General features: G+C 49.9%; 1 protein-coding gene across 1 annotated transcript; it reads right to left on the reverse strand.

Annotated features, from left to right (window-relative positions):
* Nucleotides 1-522: 522 nt before the first annotated feature.
* Nucleotides 523-15,055, reverse strand: IL17RA (interleukin 17 receptor A). Its single transcript, XM_088465075.1, has 12 exons — nt 14,875-15,055; nt 13,306-13,330; nt 12,571-12,717; nt 12,358-12,482; nt 11,417-11,558; nt 11,008-11,055; nt 10,515-10,663; nt 10,249-10,323; nt 8,938-9,028; nt 6,232-6,330; nt 3,801-3,821; nt 523-2,901 (listed from the first exon to the last, which is right to left on the reverse strand). Exons 1-12 carry the CDS (start codon nt 15,007-15,009, stop codon nt 1,112-1,114), a joined length of 2,847 nt encoding a protein of 948 aa, XP_088321201.1. The 5' UTR covers nt 15,010-15,055; the 3' UTR covers nt 523-1,111.
* Between the last annotated feature and the right edge of the window lie 6,219 nt (nt 15,056-21,274).

The following is a 21,274-nucleotide window of genomic DNA, read 5'->3' on the forward strand; positions in this document are numbered from 1 at the left end:
TGTAATTGTGCGTGAGGAGCCGATGTTACTCGATGTATACGCAGGACTGCAAGTTATTACGGGTGTGAGATAGCGCTAGTGGGCGTCTCTATGCTGGCTGTGCGAACGGCATTGTGATAGCATTCATTAGAATATCTCCGCAGCGGGTTTGCCTGCGTAATCGTAGCTGCGATGGTAGTAATGATCTGTAGTGAATCAGCCCCTTAGTCTGCAATTATTTTAACATGGACGTAATACCTTTTCATAGCCATAGAGGGCGCTGTGGGATTTGGTATTTACAGCGCAAATTACCTTAAAGCAGAAGACCTCAAGGAACCCTAAGTGCAGGTTTGAAGGATGTCTATGCTTGTGCACAGATGGTATAATCAAACTGTCTGAGGTACTAATCACCTGTGCTTAAGCATGGATATCCTTAGGCCCTGGACAGAGTTTGGGAACCACTGCCTTAAAGGGAACTCCACCTATATTATCATCATTTACAAGGGTTCCTCATCTCCGTACAAGGACAATGGACAAGACATAGAAGTACAAACAGTATATAAATTCACATAGAAACATACTTATATACATAAGAGTCATTTACATGTGGGGGGAGGGGTACAATGTATCAGGGTCTGCTCCTCTTTAAGCAATGCAGCACACACACACACACATTACGGTCATGCCCAATCTTTGTACCTGGGACCGATATTTATAATGGCAGCCCTGCACGTGCGTTATTGTGCCCAAATGGCGCCTATTACGGGGGGGGGGAGAAATATTTAGCGCCTGTGTGAAGCTTAGAGGTGTAGGGGGTCTCGCCAAGGGAAGATACCTAGACACCGTTTAGCGGGACAAGATATTTTAAAGAACCACTTCTGTGGTGGAGACGTTCCGGCATCCGGCCCTCAGAGGTTTGAATGGGTTAAAAGACCCCATCCCACCCATAGGAGTTATTTTTATTTCCCTTTTTGAAATTAAAAAAAACCCCTGCATTTACTCTTCTGTGAGGAGCAGCACTGCCTTTGCTATATACAAAATAATATTTTCCTCACCGATGGCTGATATTTTCTACCATTCAGTTGGTACGGAGGTCCTTTTCCCATTAGGTTTATAAAAGGCCCCCATAGACTTACTGGAAGTCGAACAAGCCCCCATTCTGTAGTAACAACTTCAGCGATTCCTCCTTTATTGCCTGTAAGTCCCGATCATTTGGGTTCCAGGAATTATACCCCTGGTCTGACTGCTGGGGCAGTTTATCTGGCTGAGGTTTGACCAAGTATACGTTGGGGGCAACGCACTGGCCCTCCTGGTAACACAGCTGGGGTGGCAGCTCATAACTGTAACCAGGCTGAGCAACAATGAGGTCCATGTTGGGTGTCACGCGATCGCCCTCTTGGTAACTCCGATGTGGTGGTTCATAACGGTTACCGGGCTGAGCAACGATGAGGTCCATGTTGGGTGTCATGCGATCGCCCTCTTGGTAACTCTGATGTGGTGGTTCATAACGGTTACCGGGCTGAGCTACGATGAGGTCCATGTTGGGTGTCACGCGATTGCACTCTTGGTAACACCGATGTGGTGGTTCATAATGTTTACCGGGCTGAGCAACGATGAGGTCCATGTTGGGTGTCAGGCGATAGCCCTCTTGGTAAATTAGCTGTTGTGGTTCATAATGGTTACCGGGCTGAGCAACGATGAGGTCCATGTTGGGTGTCCCATGATCGCCCTCTTGGTAACTCCAATGTGGTGGTTCATAACTGTCACCGGGGTGATCTACAATGAGGTCCATGTTAGGTGTCGCACACGGACTCTGGAGGAAGCTCTGGTAGAAGAAACGCTTCTGTGCTTCACTCACAGAATCCATAGACTGGAAATCATGGCCAGACTGGATGGAGATGTCTTTGTCTAGTAAAGGTCTGTTGAGTTCTGGGAGAGACGCATCTTCGCCTACCACGAGTGGCTCAACAATAAAAGCTTCTGTTGACTCTTCTGCTTGGAGTAAAGGCTGTAAAAAGGACACAGTGGAATTGGTTTCATTCAGTAGAGGCTCCACATGGGCGGCTGGAGGTCCAAACACAATTGTTGGGTCGGTTACCATGACTGGATCTGGCATTTTAATCAATGGGTTTACCATAGAGACTGAAGTCTCGGGACAACGAACAAGAGGCGTGACTTTACGTGTGATATTATGGTCAACCTCTTCTTCTTCTCCTTCTTCTGTGCTTATAGATTCCGCATCATGTTCTGGGGAACACTCTCTCTCAAACCAGTCCAAGTGTTCCTCCTGCCAGTTCCGGCTCTTCTCAATTGCTTTCACTAAATGCTGGTAGTTCGGGTTATCTTCCTGTACGACGGTAAATTCCATGTTGGGCTGACGACTCTCTTGTCTTTGTATGCGGAAGAACAGCAGTTGAAGGTGTTCAGTCAGGGCAACCTTTGGGCACATTTCCAAGGGTGAGAGCACCTGTGCAAGATCAAAGAGTTTGCCAAAATATGCAACCACGTAGCGATCGTAGGGCCGTGCCTTCTGGAAATCGGGGAGGATGAGAGTTAGCGTAGGGGTGAAAAGGTCCCCGAACTGGTGTCTTTTGTCCTCTCTCAACGTCACCCTGGGCTCCTGGCGATTCTGCATCGCCTTCCATTTTTCCTGGGCCCCCCGAGAACAAAGAATGAGAATCGTGCCGTCTTCCTTCTCCATCTCATCCTTCTGACGGCTCAGCCAGGCCATGGCACCGGTTACACCGATTTCTTGAACGTGAAGTCGGTCCAGTATTACGTCCAGGCCCCATGCCACGCGCAGGAAGTCTGCCAACTTTATAACCACGTCAACGTAGAGCTTGTGATCGGCAGAGTACACCAGCCACACCTTCCGTCTGGCCGTTTCGGGGATAGGTGGTGGTGGGTTTTCCGGTTTTGAACCTGGACAGAGTGAAAAGTTAGCGTTAGCCGCTGTCGAAGAGGGAAAATGACACAGGCAGGAGACAATTACTGGGAAGGTAATTTACCTAGACGCTACAGACCCATGATAGGCAACGGGAACGCCAGCGCAGTTTACGTGATGATAAATAAAAACCATTAAATCACTTTAAAGGTTAAAGTGTCTGGAAGTCTTGAAAAAAAAGGGGAAAAAAAAACACCTTTAAAAAAATTTAATTGGGTAGAAAAAAAATAATAAAAAAAAAAAACGTATTTCCGATGGAAGCGACTAATAGATATAATACGGCCTAATCATCAATGGTCAAAAACACGTTTGAGGTGACTGCTTAGAAATACTCTTTTACAGGACCTCACCTAGATTCTATGGTGGTAATCCTCTATCTATACAATAGATTCTAGTGGCAAGGAATGTCTGATGGGGATCCAGTCAAAATCCAGACACAGTCATGATGCCGATGCTTCCAATGCCGGAGCCGGAATCCCAACACCTGTCAGAATTTCAGCGCCGGCCTCCCGACGGTAAATACTGGGCTTAGGGGGAGGGTTAGGTACTAGGGGCAGGGTTAGGGTTAAGCACTTAAGGGGGGGGGGGGGGGGTTAGTTTTAGGGTGCTGGGGAGTTAGGTTTAGGCACCGGAGGGGGAGGGTTAGGATACCTATACAGACCGGCAGCTGTCGGTATCCTGTCTGACGTCACTGTGCGACAGTCCACTCCGTAATGTAGTACAAATATGAGGCCCTCTATCTGGTGATAACTGAGGGGTGACCTAAAAATGACGTCCTACGATTATATGGTTCTATCACATGGCTTTATACCTGCACTATAACTGTCAGTGACTTAGTACATACCCTATTACACCTGCTGGTACTGCATTCACTTACCTGCCTGATGGCCGATGCATTCTGTAATGGAGAGAAAAATACAAACAAAAGGTCAGAAAAGACAAATCACAATGTTCTTATGACAATCCTGCCTGTATCTCGCTATTCTGAGTCACTCTCCGCCTACAGCGCTGCACTCAGGATGGGCGCACGGCGTTGGGAGTCGCACTCCGCCTACCCCGCTGCACTCAGTACAAGGAGATGGATCTGTGAGTCACACTCCGCCTACAGCGCTGCACTCAGTACAAGGAGATGGATCTGTGAGTCGCACTCCGCCTACCCCGCTGCACTCAGTACAAGGAGATGGATCTGTGAGCCGCACTCCGCCTACAGCGCTGCACTCAGTACAAGGAGATGATCTGTGAGTCGCACTCCGCCTACAGCGCTGCACTCAGTACAAGGAGATGGATCTGTGAGTCACACTCCGCCTACCCTGCTGCACTCAGTACAAGGAGATGGATCTGTGAGTCACACTCCGCCTACCCTGCTGCACTCAGCGCAAGGAGATGGATCTGTGAGTCACACTCCGCCTACAGCGCTGCACTCAGTACAAGGAGATGGATCTGTGAGTCGCACTCCGCCTACCCTGCTGCACTCAGTACAAGGAGATGGATCTGTGAGTCGCACTCCGCCTACCCTGCTGCACTCAGTACAAGGAGATGGATCTGTGAGTCACACTCCGCCTACAGCGCTGCACTTAGTACAAGGAGATGGATCTGTGAGTCACACTCCGCCTACAGCGCTGCACTCAGTACAAGGAGATGGATCTGTGAGTCGCACTCCGCCTACAGCGCTGCACTCAGTACAAGGAGATGGATCTGTGAGTCGCACTCCGCCTACAGCGCTGCACTCAGTACAAGGAGATGGATCTGTGAGTCACACTCCGCCTACAGCGCTGCACTCAGTACAAGGAGATGGATCTGTGAGTCACACTCCGCCTACAGCGCTGCACTCAGTACAAGGAGATGGATCTGTGAGTCACACTCCGCCTACAGCGCTGCACTCAGTACAAGGAGATGGATCTGTGAGTCACACTCCGCCTACAGCGTCTTCACAAGAACATACAGCGCGGCTGAATCTTGCAGCGAGGGCTCCTAATATCCAACTGTTAGTGATGGGAGAGATCCATTATCCTACTGTACGACCTGTAATACTCTGCAGGGGAAAGGGGGGGGGGGGGGGGCTGCGTTATTCCTTATACTGTACCAGCTTTCCCAATGAACACTATATTGCTGACAGCAGAACTTGCCAATGATACAGAAATAACCTGTTTTATCATCACCTGTGTATTATATTGCGATAATCAGGGCAGTGATGCGGTCAGTAATAACGGACAGGCGACAATCAGCAGTAACGCACATACGGAAATGATCACAGCACCTGGGTTGTATATGAGGACCTGTATAACAGCGTATTTCCTGCGTCCCTGACGCACATCTTCCCGCAAATCTGAGATGACTTGTTACATCCTTATCAGTTACAGTGAGGACGTCACGCCAAAGACACGCGTGTCTGTTTGGGTTGGGTATGAAATCCCGGCTGTCAAGATGCCGCTGGTCAGATTAACGACACCCATAGGAAACACAGGTAAGTGTTTTCCTAACCCCCTACCCTAACCCTCCCCTGTGCCTAAACCTAGCCTCCCCCCTTAGTGCCTAACCCTAACCTCCCCATCCCCGCACCCTAACCCTACCCCCTAATGCCTAACCCTAACCTCCCCCTCCCCGCACCCTAAACCTAACCCTCCCCCCTAGTGCCTAACCCTAACCTCCCCCTCCCGGCACCCTAATCCTAACACTCCCTCCACCTAGTGCCTAACCCTAATTCTAACCCTCCCCCTTAGTGCCTAACCCTAACCTCCCCCTCCCCACACCTTAAACCTAACACTCCCTCCCCGGTGCCTAAACCGAACCTCCCCCTCTCCGCACCCTAACCCTCCCCGGTGCCTAACCCTAGCCCTCCCCCTAGTGCCTAGCCCTCCCCCTAGTGCCTAACCCTAACACTCCCCCTAACACCCCAATACTTACCTTTTCGGGATTTCGGCGCCAGTAATCAGACCGTCGGCATCCCACACGCCGGGATCCCGACCTACATCCAGTCTGTTTCGCTCGTATCCCGATGTCATTCAGGGGATATCTCTATAAAGCCTCCCCGTGCTGAGACGGAAGCCGTATCCTGAACTGATGAGCCCCAATAAGGTTGACAGAGTCCGGAGGTTGGAATCTATGTCAGCGCTGGCCTGTGCCCCGTGGTAAAGAATACCCACAAGTCTGTTCCCATGAATGGGCGTGGCTTATTTCTGGATTGCTGATTGGCAGATTACGCTTCTCTATACGAAAGCTCTCCTTAGCCCTGCTCATTATATCAGCCCCTATATCTTACAGTAACACCCCAGAGAGGGACGTACAGACACGTAAAGCTCTGTCCTTACCATGAACACAATATAACATGATAACGGTAACGGTGAAGACAATCAATGTGACGGAGGCAGCAATTGTCCACAGGTAATATCTCCCTGGGGGCTCGGGAGCTGTAACACATAATACATAGTTACCCATGATTAACGCAGACGTGCGCCTGTGCGAAGAACACACAGGTAATACGCCATTACATTAACATTGCTCAGACGCAGCACCTAACAGAACCGCGCACGGGCCAGCTCAGGCCGTGGTTTTCGCTCACACTCATTTTCTGGCTCAGTTCATCTTCATACAAGTTTAGTTTATTGTTCTACCCTCCTGCAGCTGTGACTAATACACTTCTATCTTTCTGGCTTCCTCCTTTGGGTACCAGCCTTTTATATACCAACCAGATAGGTTTTATTTTTATCTGCAGCCCTTTGATACGACACAGCTCAGCTCTGCCAGAGCTTTGTATTCCATGAGTGACAGAAAAAAAACAAATCTGCCCGATAGTAGCAGCAAAGGCCCTCATTCAGACCCGGACGCTCTGAGCAGAGCGCACGCTCTGAATGAGGGCCGTCCTCCATAATTATGGAGCGTCCTCCTGGACGCTCGTATAGCTGTGGGTCACCACCCACAGCCTATACGAGCGTGCAGGTTGATGGCCGCGATGGTCTTCACCATCGCCAGTGTGAGCAGAAGCCTGCGGTTGAGTTTCTCAACCGCAAGGCCCGGAGTGATTTTGGCTCTATCAGAGCCAAAATCACTCCCACTGACAGTGGATGTCAGTAGGCCAGCCTCTGACGGTAGGCGTTCCCTTGGGAACGCCCCCGTCTGGGAGGCACGCCCCCGGCACGCCCACCAAAGGGGGCGTGCTGTCAATCAACATCGACAGCACGCCCCCTTTGATCAGACACAACGAGCGAAGGAAAGTTCTTCGCTCGTCGCGTCTGGCGCATGCGCACTACGGAGCTCCCGCCGTCGTGCGCATGCGCAGTGCACACCATCGACCCACTTGCGAGCGGACAGCCGCTTGCGAGTGGGTCTGAATCAGGCCCAAAGTCTTTAGTAAAAGCTGCCGGAGGTCATGTACAATCCAACAGGCTAAAGTCATGTAAAAGGTGAAAATCCATCTAGCGTGTATTTTCATAACCAGTGTGCTCCCACAGAGCTGACAATTATGGGTCTGAGCGCCTGATTCGGGCCGATGTTGGGCCAGTGCGCATGCGCACGACGGAGCCGGCTCCGTCGCGCGCATGCGCGAGACCCGGATAGCGACGGGCACTCCGTCGCTCCGGGTCTCGCAAACAAAGGGGGCGAGCTGTCGATGTTGAGTGACAGCTTGCCCTCTTTGGTGGGCGGGCCAGGGGAGTGGCTGCCCAAACGGAGGCGTTCCCATGAGAACGCCTGTCGTTTGGGGGGTGGCCCCACTGACATCACGAGTGATGTCAGTGGGAGAGATTCCGGCTCTGTTAGAGCCGAAATCTTTCTGGGGCTTGCGGCCACGAGACCCTACCACAAGGGTCTCGTCGCAAGCCCGATGGTCGCGATGGTCTTGACCATCGCGACCATCATCCTGGCGGCTCGCTATAGCTGTTGGTGGTCACCCACAGCTATGCGAAGGGCCAGGAGGCCGTTCTAAAAAAAAACAGAAGACCGGCCCTGATTCAGAGCGAGCGCTCTGTCAGAGCGTCCGGCTCTGAATCAGGGCCTGAGTGTATATGTCATGTATAGATCATGGCAGACATGGGTACAAAAAAAAAAACCACAACAACTTGGTGCCCGTTTAAAAGGAAATATGGCAAACGTTTTATCTCCTTCATTCCAAATCCACTTATAAACAATTTTACGTGATGAAAATCGGTATCCGGTCGACTTTTGGCGACATTCAGGAGATTACCTTTCAGAATGTCGACCCAGTCTTCTGAATATTGTCATGGTCATTATTCTGACAACCAATATGTAGCCATGCAGTTAGGTCAACATGGTTAAAATGTTGACACGTTCAGAAAGTCGCTATTTAAGTTCGACACCAAAATGTCAACTTTTGAAAAAAATATATTTTTAGGGTTAGGTTTAGGATAAAACAACAACAAAAAAAAAAAAACGTCAACATTTTGGTGCCGACAAATGTGTCAACATTTTAACCATATCTACGTATTGATTGTCGATCAAATGACCATGTCATCAAGTCATAACAAACCCTCAAAACCACGAAGCAGAGTGATACAATTTACTGTAATAACCCTCGATACTTGAAATAGGACTTCTGCCTACAATCCCCTGTTAAAGAATGAGAAACACACGTTTTGCTGTCATTTGAGCTAGTTTGTGACTAGCTGACCTTCATTAGTGATATTTGTGAGTAGTCACGGTGAGACGGGCGGTACAGGGTGAGACGGGCGTTACAGGGTGAGAGGGGTGGTACGGGGTTGTATTGCCCCGAGAACTTTCCATTATGAGCCACAACGCATTTCTTGGTGTAGAACAGGCAGTATCGGGCGGAAGCCCCTATCAGGTATTAGGAGTTATTCCTTTGGGTTGTAGTGATCAGCAAAGTGATTTTAATTAGGTTAAAATTATGTATTTAAATGGTGTTTTACCCTTTACCTTCTATTACATGTGGATTCACTTTATCAAGTTAATTGACACCAACACATACCGTGCCGCTGTACAATGACAGACTTGGGATGACATGACAAGATGTGCTCTGCAACAAACCGATTCATACTCACGGGGTGGGATTGTCGTAATGTCTGGCGCACAGGGGGGGGTGTATGTCTTTCGCACACAATCGTTATTGCAGGGCAACGCCAAATGCCAGACCTAGAATCAGTAAGACAGTCAGTCAGCAAATAATGGCGAGAATTCTGCATCCTGAGCAAGACAAAAGGTCGATTCTGATACATAAAGAGCAATCGCTTTGCTTCACAGCTCTTCCAACGGCTACTGCGGTGCCAGAAACATCGACACAGGAGCCGATGCAGGAAGAATAATGCTGGGGACACACTATAACAGTGTTGGCTAACCTTGACACTCCAGCTGTTGTGGAACTATATATCCCAGCATGCCCTGCCACAGTTTTAGCATGCCCTAATAGCAAAACTGTAGCAGTGCAAGCTGGGTTATGCAGTTCCATAGCAGCTGTAGTATCAAGGTTAGCCAACACTGCACTATAAGATAAAGTCTGCCGATCGGATAAACGCTGTGACATGACAGAGCGCTTACAGAATCGCACCTGTACACACTGAGCAATTTCTAGCTCCATTTGCTAGATTCAGATTCCTTCAATGGGGTCAGGAAGTCGGGAACGAGACAGCGTGGGCCGCACACCAGATCCTGACCTCCCAATCTGACCGTAGCAGAAGCGGTTGGAGCCGTTTATCGGCTAACGCTCCTACATACACACTATGCAATTACCGAGCCGATCGTACAATTATCAGCCGGCCGGCTCGATAATTGTACAGTGTTGTACACGGCTTAAGTTGCTTGCAGTGCGACGAGTAACCAGTAGGTGGCGATAGCGATGCACTGGCACCAGCTTGTGAGACTCCAAAATAATGTACCAAGGATCCTGGCCTATCTGTGGTGCTGCACTACATATGTATGCACCCCTATAACTAGTGTGCCCCGCTTAGCGCCAGTGAGGGGAAATCTTACGGCTCCAGCACACAGCAATACCCTAGAGAAGTGTGTGCTTCCAGCTTTGTGGGGTAACAGTTTGGGGAATGCCCTTTCCTGTCAGCATGACAACGCCCCCGTGCGCAAAGCGAGCTCTACCGGGAAAGGTTTGCCTAGAAGCACTTAGGTGATGTGCGGGGGCGCTTACTGCCAGGAATATTAAGCAGTGCCACCTATACAGGTTACCAGTGTTTAGGGGGATGAAATATAGACATGTGACAATGCCCCAGGCCGAGCAACGCAACTTGCTGCCTGGCGACAACAATCCCAAGTACCCGGACATCCGTTAGTAAATATGAGTAAACGCTTAACCTGTCTACACATTACATTCTTAGGTCACGTCAGTTCACGGTCAGATACATTACCGAAATGTTATACCGGCATGGTTTATGCGGCACGGGGCTGGAGAAGGGAACCTGCACGCGTTCGGAGGGCGCCCCCTGTAGGCCGGAAGAAGTAAAAAAAAAAAAAAACATGAATTGCATTAGGTACTTTTCTAACCTGTGTAACACTAGCAGGTCATTACACATGGTCACTGACAGCAAATGTTAAGAATAATTATATTTCTGATCATTGTGCAGAGCTCACATTCCATAGCGGAGATTCCAGGTGACAACTGAGCGGAAGTTACCTGCTGGAGCCGGATGACCTCGTACGCCGTCCTGCCTTCCGGGAAGGTGACTTGCACCCCATAATCCCAGGTATCATACAGAGGGGTAAAAGCCACTATTAATTCGTCCGTGCCAACCTCCAGGCTGATATTAGGATTCCAGCAATAGCCTAAAATAAGAAAACACTTTTATTGGAAACACAAAATATATATTCACCTTAAAAATTTATTTCAGTTTCTCAGCACTGAGACCCCCCAACCTCCCCGACAAATGTAATCGGTGACTGTGCCGCGCCGGCTGAGGTACCGGATGCTGGATTCTTTTGGGATGACGGCAGGACAGAATTCTCAGTGCTTTGCTGTTACTCTGTATGTAGTGACCAACCGCACAAATACATACACGCATGCACGTGTACACACACACACACACACACACACAAGCATGAGATAAAGTATTCATAAAAGATACTGGGAGCAGTTTTCCTTCAAGAAATAAGGGACTGAAAAGCGTTACCTAGGTGGCAGCAAGTGTCCGTCTGCATCAATAAATCGTCGCTGCAACCTGCGGAGAGAGGACATTGGGGTCACAAGGGGCCAGCGGACCTGGGGGGCAGAGGAAGGGGGTACAGAGACCTGGGAAGCACATTAGTGAACGGAGGGGCACAGGGCAATGCCCGGGAATAGCCAATAGGTTACAGATGGGGCACATTTAAGACTTTTAAGGGCCGTTCTCAGGGTTTCTTTGGTAGATGTGGGCCCAGATGTTACACACACACCCCCCACCCCCCCAACCTATGAAATATCTAGTCACAGCGCTAGACGTCTGCATAATATACACAAAGTATAAAGGACATAACTCCTGCTCTGGCCTAGGACACAATCACACAACAAACACAGGGACAAGTGGCCAGAAGAGGGATTACTTGGCACAGTGATCGTCTGTTCCTTGCTGTTCGTCACAGTGATCGCCTGCCACTTGGGGGCTACCTGCTTGGGCAGGTGCTGGACAGTCACCAGGTACTGGATGCCAGGGTCCACCTGGAACCTACTGTAGGAGAACCGCCACTAGGACAAGGAGAGAACAGGAGCCAATGTCATGCGGAAAGGATTCTCTACCACACGTATGTGGCGCCTTCTACTTGCCAATTGGCAGAGGAAGGGACTTCTATACGCACTTTGCTGCATATATAATAAAAACTTCAAACGCACAGAAGTGCCACACGTACTGTGCCGTCCCCCCGTCCCGTCCCCCCCTCTGTTATTATTCCTCTGAGCCTGGGAGGAGACTGAAGCCAGGAGGATTTTAGAACAACAAAAAAAACCGACTAGCGTCACTTAATGAAAATGGTTGGATGTGAGCGGAGAACAGGCGCGCAGCGTGATGTACGCAGAAGACACGCCGTATTGTGGTGCGCACCCAGGCCCAATGAGTAGAATTTACAATTACGGATCTTTATTTCTGCTTATCCCCCTCCCTCTAGGCTTATCTACCCCGGGTGTAAGACTTGCAGCCCGCATTCCGGCCGCTGCGACATCCGTGATAACGGCGTGGCGGAAGCAGCTCCCAGCAACCCTGGGTGAGAGCACGTTTGAAGGATTACAGAGAAATGTAGGTGCCCAATATAATTACAATGACGTATGTACCATCCTGGATTCAGTCATTTGATTGACATCTAATTTCACTACATCTTTCAATGAACTTTAATTGACGGGAAGTCGCCCAATAATATTTAAGTTCAGATTTACATAGAGTCCAGCTACCGAGAACAGCCGCTCACTTCCACCACTGGTCCCAGCATCCCCCACACCGCGCCCTGTGTACACCGCAGCGCTGTTCAGTGTCCATACGTTACGGTTTCCTTACCGGATCTCCGTTTCCATTATGCTGTGCCGGGAACTCGTTGCCAAACTGGAACTGAACACACCGGGTGGTGCTGGTGCCCAGCTCCAGGACGGAGATCTCCGCCCCTTGTAACGTGCGTATGCCGGCTGCGGGAGACAGAGAGCGGCAGTAAGACCTTATGTGGATGTGGCCAGCGTGGAGGGATCTGCTCATGTAGGATATTATCCGACTCACAGTCTATGTCCACGGTCCAGTTAATGTCTAGAACTGGCACCTTTTGCCCCTCCTCGTCCCGTCCAATCCTAGGTGTGACCGCCATGCTATACGGGCGGGTCGGCGTCCAGTTGTATGGATGAAGCCAGCTTAGGTCAAAGCAGTTACCTGAGGGGAGGAACAAGAAGGAATCTGACAACAAAACCTCCTCCGCACCCCACCCGTCCTGGTCCTCTGGGACATACTGTATAATCATACTGGGCCTCATTCTCAGGTGTACGCAGAAGCGGCTGCTTCTGTTGGCGAGCGCCCGCCTGCGACTTTATGCTGAGGTCGCTACGGAGCCCTGGTGTATATCTGTGTGTATAAATGTGCAGGGACTGAGACGCCCACTTCCAAAGTCCGCGCCGTAATACCGCTTCCCATCTGAGGCCTCCAGAGGGAACGACGCAGCGTCAGCGTACACAAACACTTCGGTGACACTGCAGCGACACGCACGTAGCGTGCCTCCGTCTGTTTAGCCAGCTCTCAGTCACCGCCCGGCGCTTCTCCAACAGTCCAAGCCGTCGTTCATACCGCGCGTCCCAATGGTATCAGCGCCTCTGTGTGCACTCTATGTGTGACGCATGCGCCCTAGGAGTCTTGGGGGTTAGTCGCGCACGGGCAGTAGCAAAAAAAAAACTCGCTCAACTTTGCCAACATGTGTATCGCGTGCGGCTGCGAATCACCCGGTAACAATCGTTCATCATCACTTACTGTCCAGGACTCTGCACTGAATACCCTGCAAGAGAAAAGGGGCAACGTTAGTAGACTGTTAGCTCTTGAGCAATATATCACAGTCACATTTTCAGGCCCCAAATTCAGAAACATGTCATGTGGGGTCCTGAGAAAAGTGAGACACACAGAGGGGACGCGTCACTGGCCTGACGGACACACAGAGGGGACGCGTCACTGGCCTGACGGGCGCACAGAGGGGACGCGTCACTGGCCTGACGGGCGCACAGAGGGGACGCGTCACTGGCCTGACGGGCGCACAGAGGGGACGCGTCACTGGCCTGACGGGCGCACAGAGGGGACGCGCCACTGGCCTGACGGGCGCACAGAGGGGACGCGCCACTGGCCTGACGGGCGCACAGAGGGGACGCGCCACTGGCCTGACGGGCGCACAGAGGGGACGCGCCACTGGCCTGACGGGCGCACAGAGGGGACGCGCCACTGGCCTGACGGGCGCACAGAGGGGACGCGCCACTGGCCTGACCGACGCACAGAGGGGACGCGCCACTGGCCTGACCGACGCACAGAGGGGACGCGTCACTGGCCTGACCGACGCACAGAGGGGACGCGTCACTGGCCTGACCGACGCACAGAGTGGACGCGTCACTGGCCTGACCGACGCACAGAGGGGACGCGTCACTGGCCTGACGGACGCACAGAGGGGACGCGTCACTGGCCTGACGGACGCACAGAGGGGACGCGTCACTGGCCTGACGGACGCACAGAGGGGACGCGTCACTGGCCTGACGGACGCACAGAGGGGACGCGTCACTGGCCTGACGGACGCACAGAGGGGACGCGTCAGGCACTCAGACGCAAGTGTCTCTCACAGGTCAGACAATCAGGTGGCTGTCACGTCGGACAAACAAGGGCGGCTGTCACCCACATGTCAGAGACATAGAGACATGGGCGGCTGCCACTCATGTGGGACTCTCAGGGGTCAGCTGTCACTCACAAGTTGGACACTCAGGGGCGGCTGTCACTCACACGTTGGACACTCAGGGGCGGCTGTCACTCACACGTTGGACACTCGGGCGGCTGTCACACGTCGTACACTGGGGCGGTGGTCACATGTACATCGGACACTCATGGGTAGCGGTCATTCGCACGTCGGACACTAAGGGGGGGCTGTCACTCACACGATGGCCACTCAGGGGAGGCTGTCACTCACACGATGGCCACTCAGGGAGGCTGTCACTCACACGATGGCCACTCAGGGAGGCTGTCACTCACACGATGGCCACTCAGGGGAGGCTGTCACTCACACGATGGCCACTGAGGGGAGGCTGTCACTCACACGATGGCCACTCAGGGAGGCTGTCACTCACACGATGGCCACTCAGGGAGGCTGTCACTCACACGATGGCCACTCAGGGGAGGCTGTCACTCACACGATGGCCACTGAGGGGAGGCTGTCACTCACACGATGGCCACTGAGGGGAGGCTGTCACTCACACGATGGCCACTCAGGGAGGCTGTCACTCACACGATGGCCACTGAGGGGAGGCTGTCACTCCAAAGACGGCTGCTGGCCCCGGAGCGGGTACTCACAGGCTGGGAGCAGTTGAAGTGCGGCTCTGTGATGACCCGGAGCCCCCTGGCTGCAGCCAGCAGCAGTGAGAGGTGCAGGACCAGGTGCAGGGCCCGGCGGGGGGACGCGGTGCTCGGGCTGCGGGGACCCATCATCAGCTCCCGGGCAGCGCCGACAACTTTCCCCGTCTGCTCCGCTTCCTCCTTCTCACCCAGGGGGTGGAGACATGCAAATCATACACGCCTGTCTGACCAATCAGCTCACCGCTCAGTCCAGGTAAGAGGGCGTGTAAGTGGGTGGGGATTCCGGGAAAAGTCGGTCGGGCAATCCCGCAGGTATGCAAATCAGGGACGGGAGGGCGGGAGAAAAGCAGGTATGCAAATCAGAGGTCTGGGCGTGGTTATGGCTATATAGGAGGGAGCTCTCACCTCAGAGTCAGTCAGTGTCTCTGGTCCCGGACATGTCCCTGCTTTCCTGGTCACCTGACAGTCCCTCTTTTTCTGCTTCTTAGGGACTGATGGGAAGAATTAAATTTTTTTTATGTAAATAAAGAATAATACTAAAAAAAATAATGAAGGTTACATGTAATATTATTATTATTACTCATTCCTGTGACCTGCGCTTAGTACATGTCTCCTCTCCTGTCCGGGAGTCCGATGGAGTAACGATATCGTTATCGTTCTATAATCGTTTGAAAATTGTTGGTCGTTTATTCATCGATCATCGTACAAATATGTTGTGCAATCTGATGATAACGTCAGGCTGAGCATGTTTGCAGATGATGGATGAGCCTGCACTGATTGACTGCTCGCTCAGTGCAGGCTCCTCACAGACTGACAAACCACTGCACCATTACAATGTGGTCATGGTGCTGTCTTTTGCCTCTCGTCTAGTGGATGTGTGCCTAAAACCCACAGTGCAAAGTATGGGCCTGATTCAGACCCGCTCGCGGGCGCTACGCGCTCGCAAGCGGGTCGATGGTGGCCCAGTGCACATGCGCGAGACCCAGATAGCGACGGGCAAACCGTCGCTCCGGGTCTCGCACCAAAGGGGGCGTGCTGTCGATGGTGAGTGACAGCACGCCCCCTTTGGTGGGCTGGCCGGGGGCGTGGCTGCCCAGATGGAGGCGTTCCCATGGGAACGCCTACCGTCTGGGGCCGGCCCCACTGACATCACAAGTGATGTCAGTGGGAGTGCTTTCGGCTCTGTTAGAGCCAAAAGCACTCTTGGGCTTGTGGCAACGAGACCCTCCCGCAAGGGTCTCGTCGCAAGCCCGATGGTCGCGATGGTCTTGACCATCGCGACCATCATCATGCCAGCTCGCTATAGCTGTGGGTGGACACCCACAGCTATGCGAGCGGCCAGGAGGCCGTTCAGAAAATCCAGAGGGTCGGCCCTGATTCAGAGCGAGCGCTCTGTCAGAGCGTCCGGCTCTGAATCAGGCCCTATGTCCATTGCTCAATCTGCATTTCAATCAGCTGACCAATTGGCTCAGATGCAGGCCAGTGTCTAAAGGCCCCCATACATCATGTCGAAGCCGGATGATTGGCTGAGACCAGATCTTAAAATGAATATCTAGCGACACCATTTTAGGTTGCCCCTGACTACGCCATCTTGCGTCGTCAGCATGAAACCATTGTGTGTGATGCTAATATACTATTATTAGCATCCTGCGATCGCATTGCCACCGCATACTGTTTAAAATCCTATCATACCACATACGCACGAATACACATATAACGATATATATATTTAAAGACTTCATATATTCAATGATAACAGACATGTCTTGTGGACATGTTTGTGACAAATAATTAAGAATACACAAAGATAGTGTGAGTGTTTGCTCTGCAACTAGAAAAAGTGTGTCTGTGACAATTGAAGTATAACACAGACACTGATATGCTGAATGTGGATTTGGAAAACAATGGTCAGACGTTTAGCTATCGTTTAACAATTGTAGGCCTTGTGCCCCATGCTGATGTGGTTAAGAGGGACTGACAATTGTATTCTGAATAAACATTCTGAATAAACATAGGAGAGCCTTTTGTTAAAATTATCAGACTGATTGCCAACCTGTGAACAGGACAAACTCCATTGTCTGTCATTATTTTACTTCAGACAGAAGTAATATTACTGTTACCTTTTGTTGTTTGGAGTGCCGGACCTACCCTGGATGGTATATATATATACACTGCTCAAAAAAATAAAGGAAACACTTAAATAACACAATGTAACTCCAAGTCATTCACACTTCTGTGAAATCAAACTGTCCACTGAGGAAGCAACATTGATTGACAATCAATTTCGCATGCTGTTGTGCAAATGGAATAGACAAGAGGTGGAAATTATAGGCAATTAGCAAGACACCCCCAATAAAGGAGTGGTTCTGCAGGTGGTGACCACAGACCACTTCTCAGTTCCTATGCTTTTTGGCTGATGTTTTGGTCACTTTTGAATGCTGATGGTGCTTTTACTCTAGTGGTAGCATGAGACGGAGTCTACAACCCACACAAGTGGCTCAGGTAGTGCAGCTCATCCAGGATGATTAAGATTAAGGAAAGCCTGCTCTGTTTCCTCTGTGTGTATGACACGATCGGGCTTTGAGGAAGAGACTAAATCCTGTAATGGCAAGGCCAAAATAGAAAAACCTGGGATCCACATTCTGCAGTATCCACACATTCCCAAGAAGGTACGAATTTGCTGTTGGTTCTGCGGCAGTTTCATGGTCTGTATGGCTTGGATTCTGTCAGTAGTCAGGTGTCATAGGCCCTGGGTTAGGCAGTGTCCTAAGTATTTAACCTTAGCCTGGCTGTAGTTTGTCCTTAGCAACCTTGTGCCCTGTTTGTGAGAGATGAAGCAACAAAAGTTTAGTATCATTTAAACATGACATAAACAAATCATAACACAACAATAAATCATCCACATATTGTATTAGAACAGATCCATTGGCAGGTTGAAAAGATTGCAAATAGTCGTGTAAGGCCTGGGAGAAGATACTGGGGCTGTCTATGAAACCCTGGGGCAATCGTGTCCATGTGTATTGTACCCCCTTGTATGTGAAAGCAAAGAGTTACTGACAGTCAGGGTGTAAGGGAACAGAGAAGAAAGGGGAACAGAGGTCAATGATAGTAAAATGGGTGGCAGTTGGTGGGATCTGCATAAGGATGACAGCTGGATTTGGCACTACGGGGAATTGGCTCTCTACTACCTTATTAATTCCTCTAAGGTCTTGTACTAGCCTATAACCCCTCCCTCCAGCCTTCTTTACAGGAAAATGGGACTATTAGCTACACTTGCTGTACGTACTAAAATTCCCTGCTGCAATAACCATTCAATTATGGGATTAACCCCTAATTCTACCTCTGGTTTTAATGGATACTGGGGAATTTTAGGAGCTTGCCTAACACTTTTTAGGTTTACCATTATGGCAGCTACGTTTGCCACTAATCCAGTGTCTTGTCCATCTTTTGTCCAAGGGGAACTTGGTATTTGGGATAACATCTGTTCTACCTGAGATGGATTTTTATCTGTAACAGTAGAGTGGAACATTAACCTTTGGGGAGTGTCCAATATATCCCTCACCTCATGCGCAACTCTCTCTGGGATATCCAAAAATATGCCATCAGGGGTACAATAAATGACACATTCCATTTTACACAACAAATCCCTTCCCAGTAGGTTAGTAGGGCCTGCTGCTGCCATGAAAAAAGAGAGCCTGGTATGCAATGGACCGATAGTAACCTCTGCAGATTTGGTTAAAGGATAATGTTTCACTTTACCCGTTACACCCATTGCTGGTTACCTGTAAATTGGATGAAGAATTTAGCACTGATCTGGTCGCCCCTGTGTCTACAAGAAAAGGATATTTGGTACCAGCTACAGCAATTATCATTACAGGTTCTTCCCTAGTATCCCCAGTTAACCTGACTGGCTGTAGACTACAGGCATGACCTGACCCCTAGAGCTGACTGTCCTCTTCTAAAACAGCATTCATGGCCACGATGTGAGCAGGTGATAGCTGTGACTGTCCTGACTGTTGTGGGTGTCCCTCCTGTTGGTACCTAGGAATTCCCTGGTTTATTTAGCAAAACCTACTTATGTGGACCTCCTTGTTACATCTGAAACACCTTCATAAGTGATGTGTGTTGAAAGGTTGCTGTTGTGTAGGTGAAGTATGAAAAGATTGAGGTTGGGTATGAGGATATGAGTTTGGAGGTTGTGTGGGGTGAGTGTATTTTGGCCGTGTGTGATAAGAGCGTTGCGGTGGTATTTGCATTACTTCTAGAGCTTGAATACTAATAGCCATTAGTTTCTCACTCTGCATTTCTCTCTTCCTAAAGATGTTTTTATCATGTTCAATTGCAGCTTCCCTGAGTGTGTCCACTGTAACTCCCCTCCACCCAGGAAGTGAGGTCTTTAGGATGTCTTTAAGACCATCCATAAGCACTGTTACTGTCAGTTCCCTGTAATGGGTATTGTCTTTAATATCTTTTATACCTGTGTATTGGGTAATAGTCTGCAGAGCTCGGTTAAAATAATCTGCTGCAGACTCACTCTCCTTCTGTTTAATTGTAAAAATTTTACTCCAATTAACTACTACTGGGAAAAATATGGCTAATTGGTTGACAATATGGGTTATGTTATTTTGATTGTCTTCATCAGTTATAGGAATATCTCCATCCAATACACAGGCCATGATAAACTTTTTCACGTCGGTATTGTGTGGAAGACATGCCCGTAATACCACTCACCAATCCTTGTTGGTTGGCTCATGAGCATTACCCAAATCCTTTACAAATTTTTGTCACTTTGTTAAATCCTTCCTAGGGTCTGGGAAATCTATCATTATGGAACGTAGTTCTGCTCTTGTCCATGGACAATTCATCGCTACATCCCTTGTGGTCACCACACCCTGTGCATCCGGATTCCCATTGGGAGCAGTTATTGTCCGGACGGGGTGGATGCCTACTGCACCACTACATGTGGCCTTGTTACCTTGTGGAGTGCTCAGCCTCATACTACTATGTATGGGATTCTCTGTTACTGTAGCTGCAGGTTTTAATACTTCCTGTACTATCAATGGTGAGACCATCTCCCTTACTGGTGCTGGTGGGACAATTACCTGTGCTTGTGATGGCGGTACCTGTAACATTTGTGCAACATGGGAAAGAGCGGACATTATTATTATTATTATTATTATCCTTTATTTATATGGCGCCACAAAGGTTCCGCAGCGCCTTACACAGTACATAAATGAGCACACAAGAAAAACAGTTAATAGTAATACAAAACAATGTAGGACAAGGACATGGTTATAGACATAGCTGCATAACAAGCAGCAGGACATGAGCAACCAGGTGTTAGGTGTCATTGTGGGGAGTTAGGAGTAAATTATACTATAAGTAGGGGGAGGAGAAGCACGTGAGGGATGAGGGTCCTGCTCGTCAGAGCTTACATTCTAAAGGGGAAAGACAGACAGACAGGGGCAACACAGATGGGTAGATAGTGAGGAAGGAGCAGGGGGTTAGGATATGTGCTGTGGAATGTGAGGGGCAGACAGACAGGGGTGACACAGAGGGGTAGATAGTGAGGAAGGAGCATGGATCAGTGGGTTAGGATATGTGCTGCGGGATGTGTGTGTATAAGATGACCTGATGTATGAAGAATCTAAGTTTGACATAACATCTATCTCTAGGACAGAAAATAGATTTTGTTTGTGTTATTTACATGAGAGATGTACAAAATAAAGTTGTAGCACTATAATTATTGTGTGTTACATTTTAGCGTCTAAATACATCCTGATAAAACTGCAGCTATTATGGGACTGTCCCGCCATCCTAATACAGTAGTGACTACTTTAGTCCCAGCTGCTGGGTACTATGCCATGCTCCTGTGAGTGGGTGCTCTCACATGCTAGACCCACCCACAAATGGGTGCAGCCATGCCCAACATGCAGTGGTCCCACACGATGTTGCAGTACCCGGGCCCAGAATTTATTTTGGCAGCCCTGGAGATGACAGGCAGAACCAGGTGGGCATAGAGGTGGGGTAACAAGGCCATGGAGGGAGGGAGGTGGCTGAGAGTGGAGGAACAGGAAAGGCGGGTGAAAGGAGCAGAGGGTTGGAAGGGAGACTGATGAGAGAAAATAGGGGGAACAGCAGGTAGAGGAGACAAGAAGGAGAGGATAGGGATGGATAGAGTAGAGGATTATGTGGACAGTGAATAAGGGGGTGATTGAAGTAAGAGTGTTCATGCTATGGACGAGGTAATAAGTGAGATAAAAACTGGAGTAGAGACTGTGTGATGTGGAGGCTGTGTGATGTAGGGGCTGTGTGATGTGGAGACTGTGATGTGGAGGCTGTGTGATGTGGAGGCTGTGTGATGTGGAGGCTGTGTGATATACAGACAGTGTGGATT

Source organism: Taudactylus pleione, unplaced genomic scaffold (assembly GCF_031769625.1).
Source record: "Taudactylus pleione unplaced genomic scaffold, aTauple2 ptg001842l, whole genome shotgun sequence".
Taxonomy (NCBI): Eukaryota; Metazoa; Chordata; class Amphibia; order Anura; family Myobatrachidae; genus Taudactylus; species Taudactylus pleione.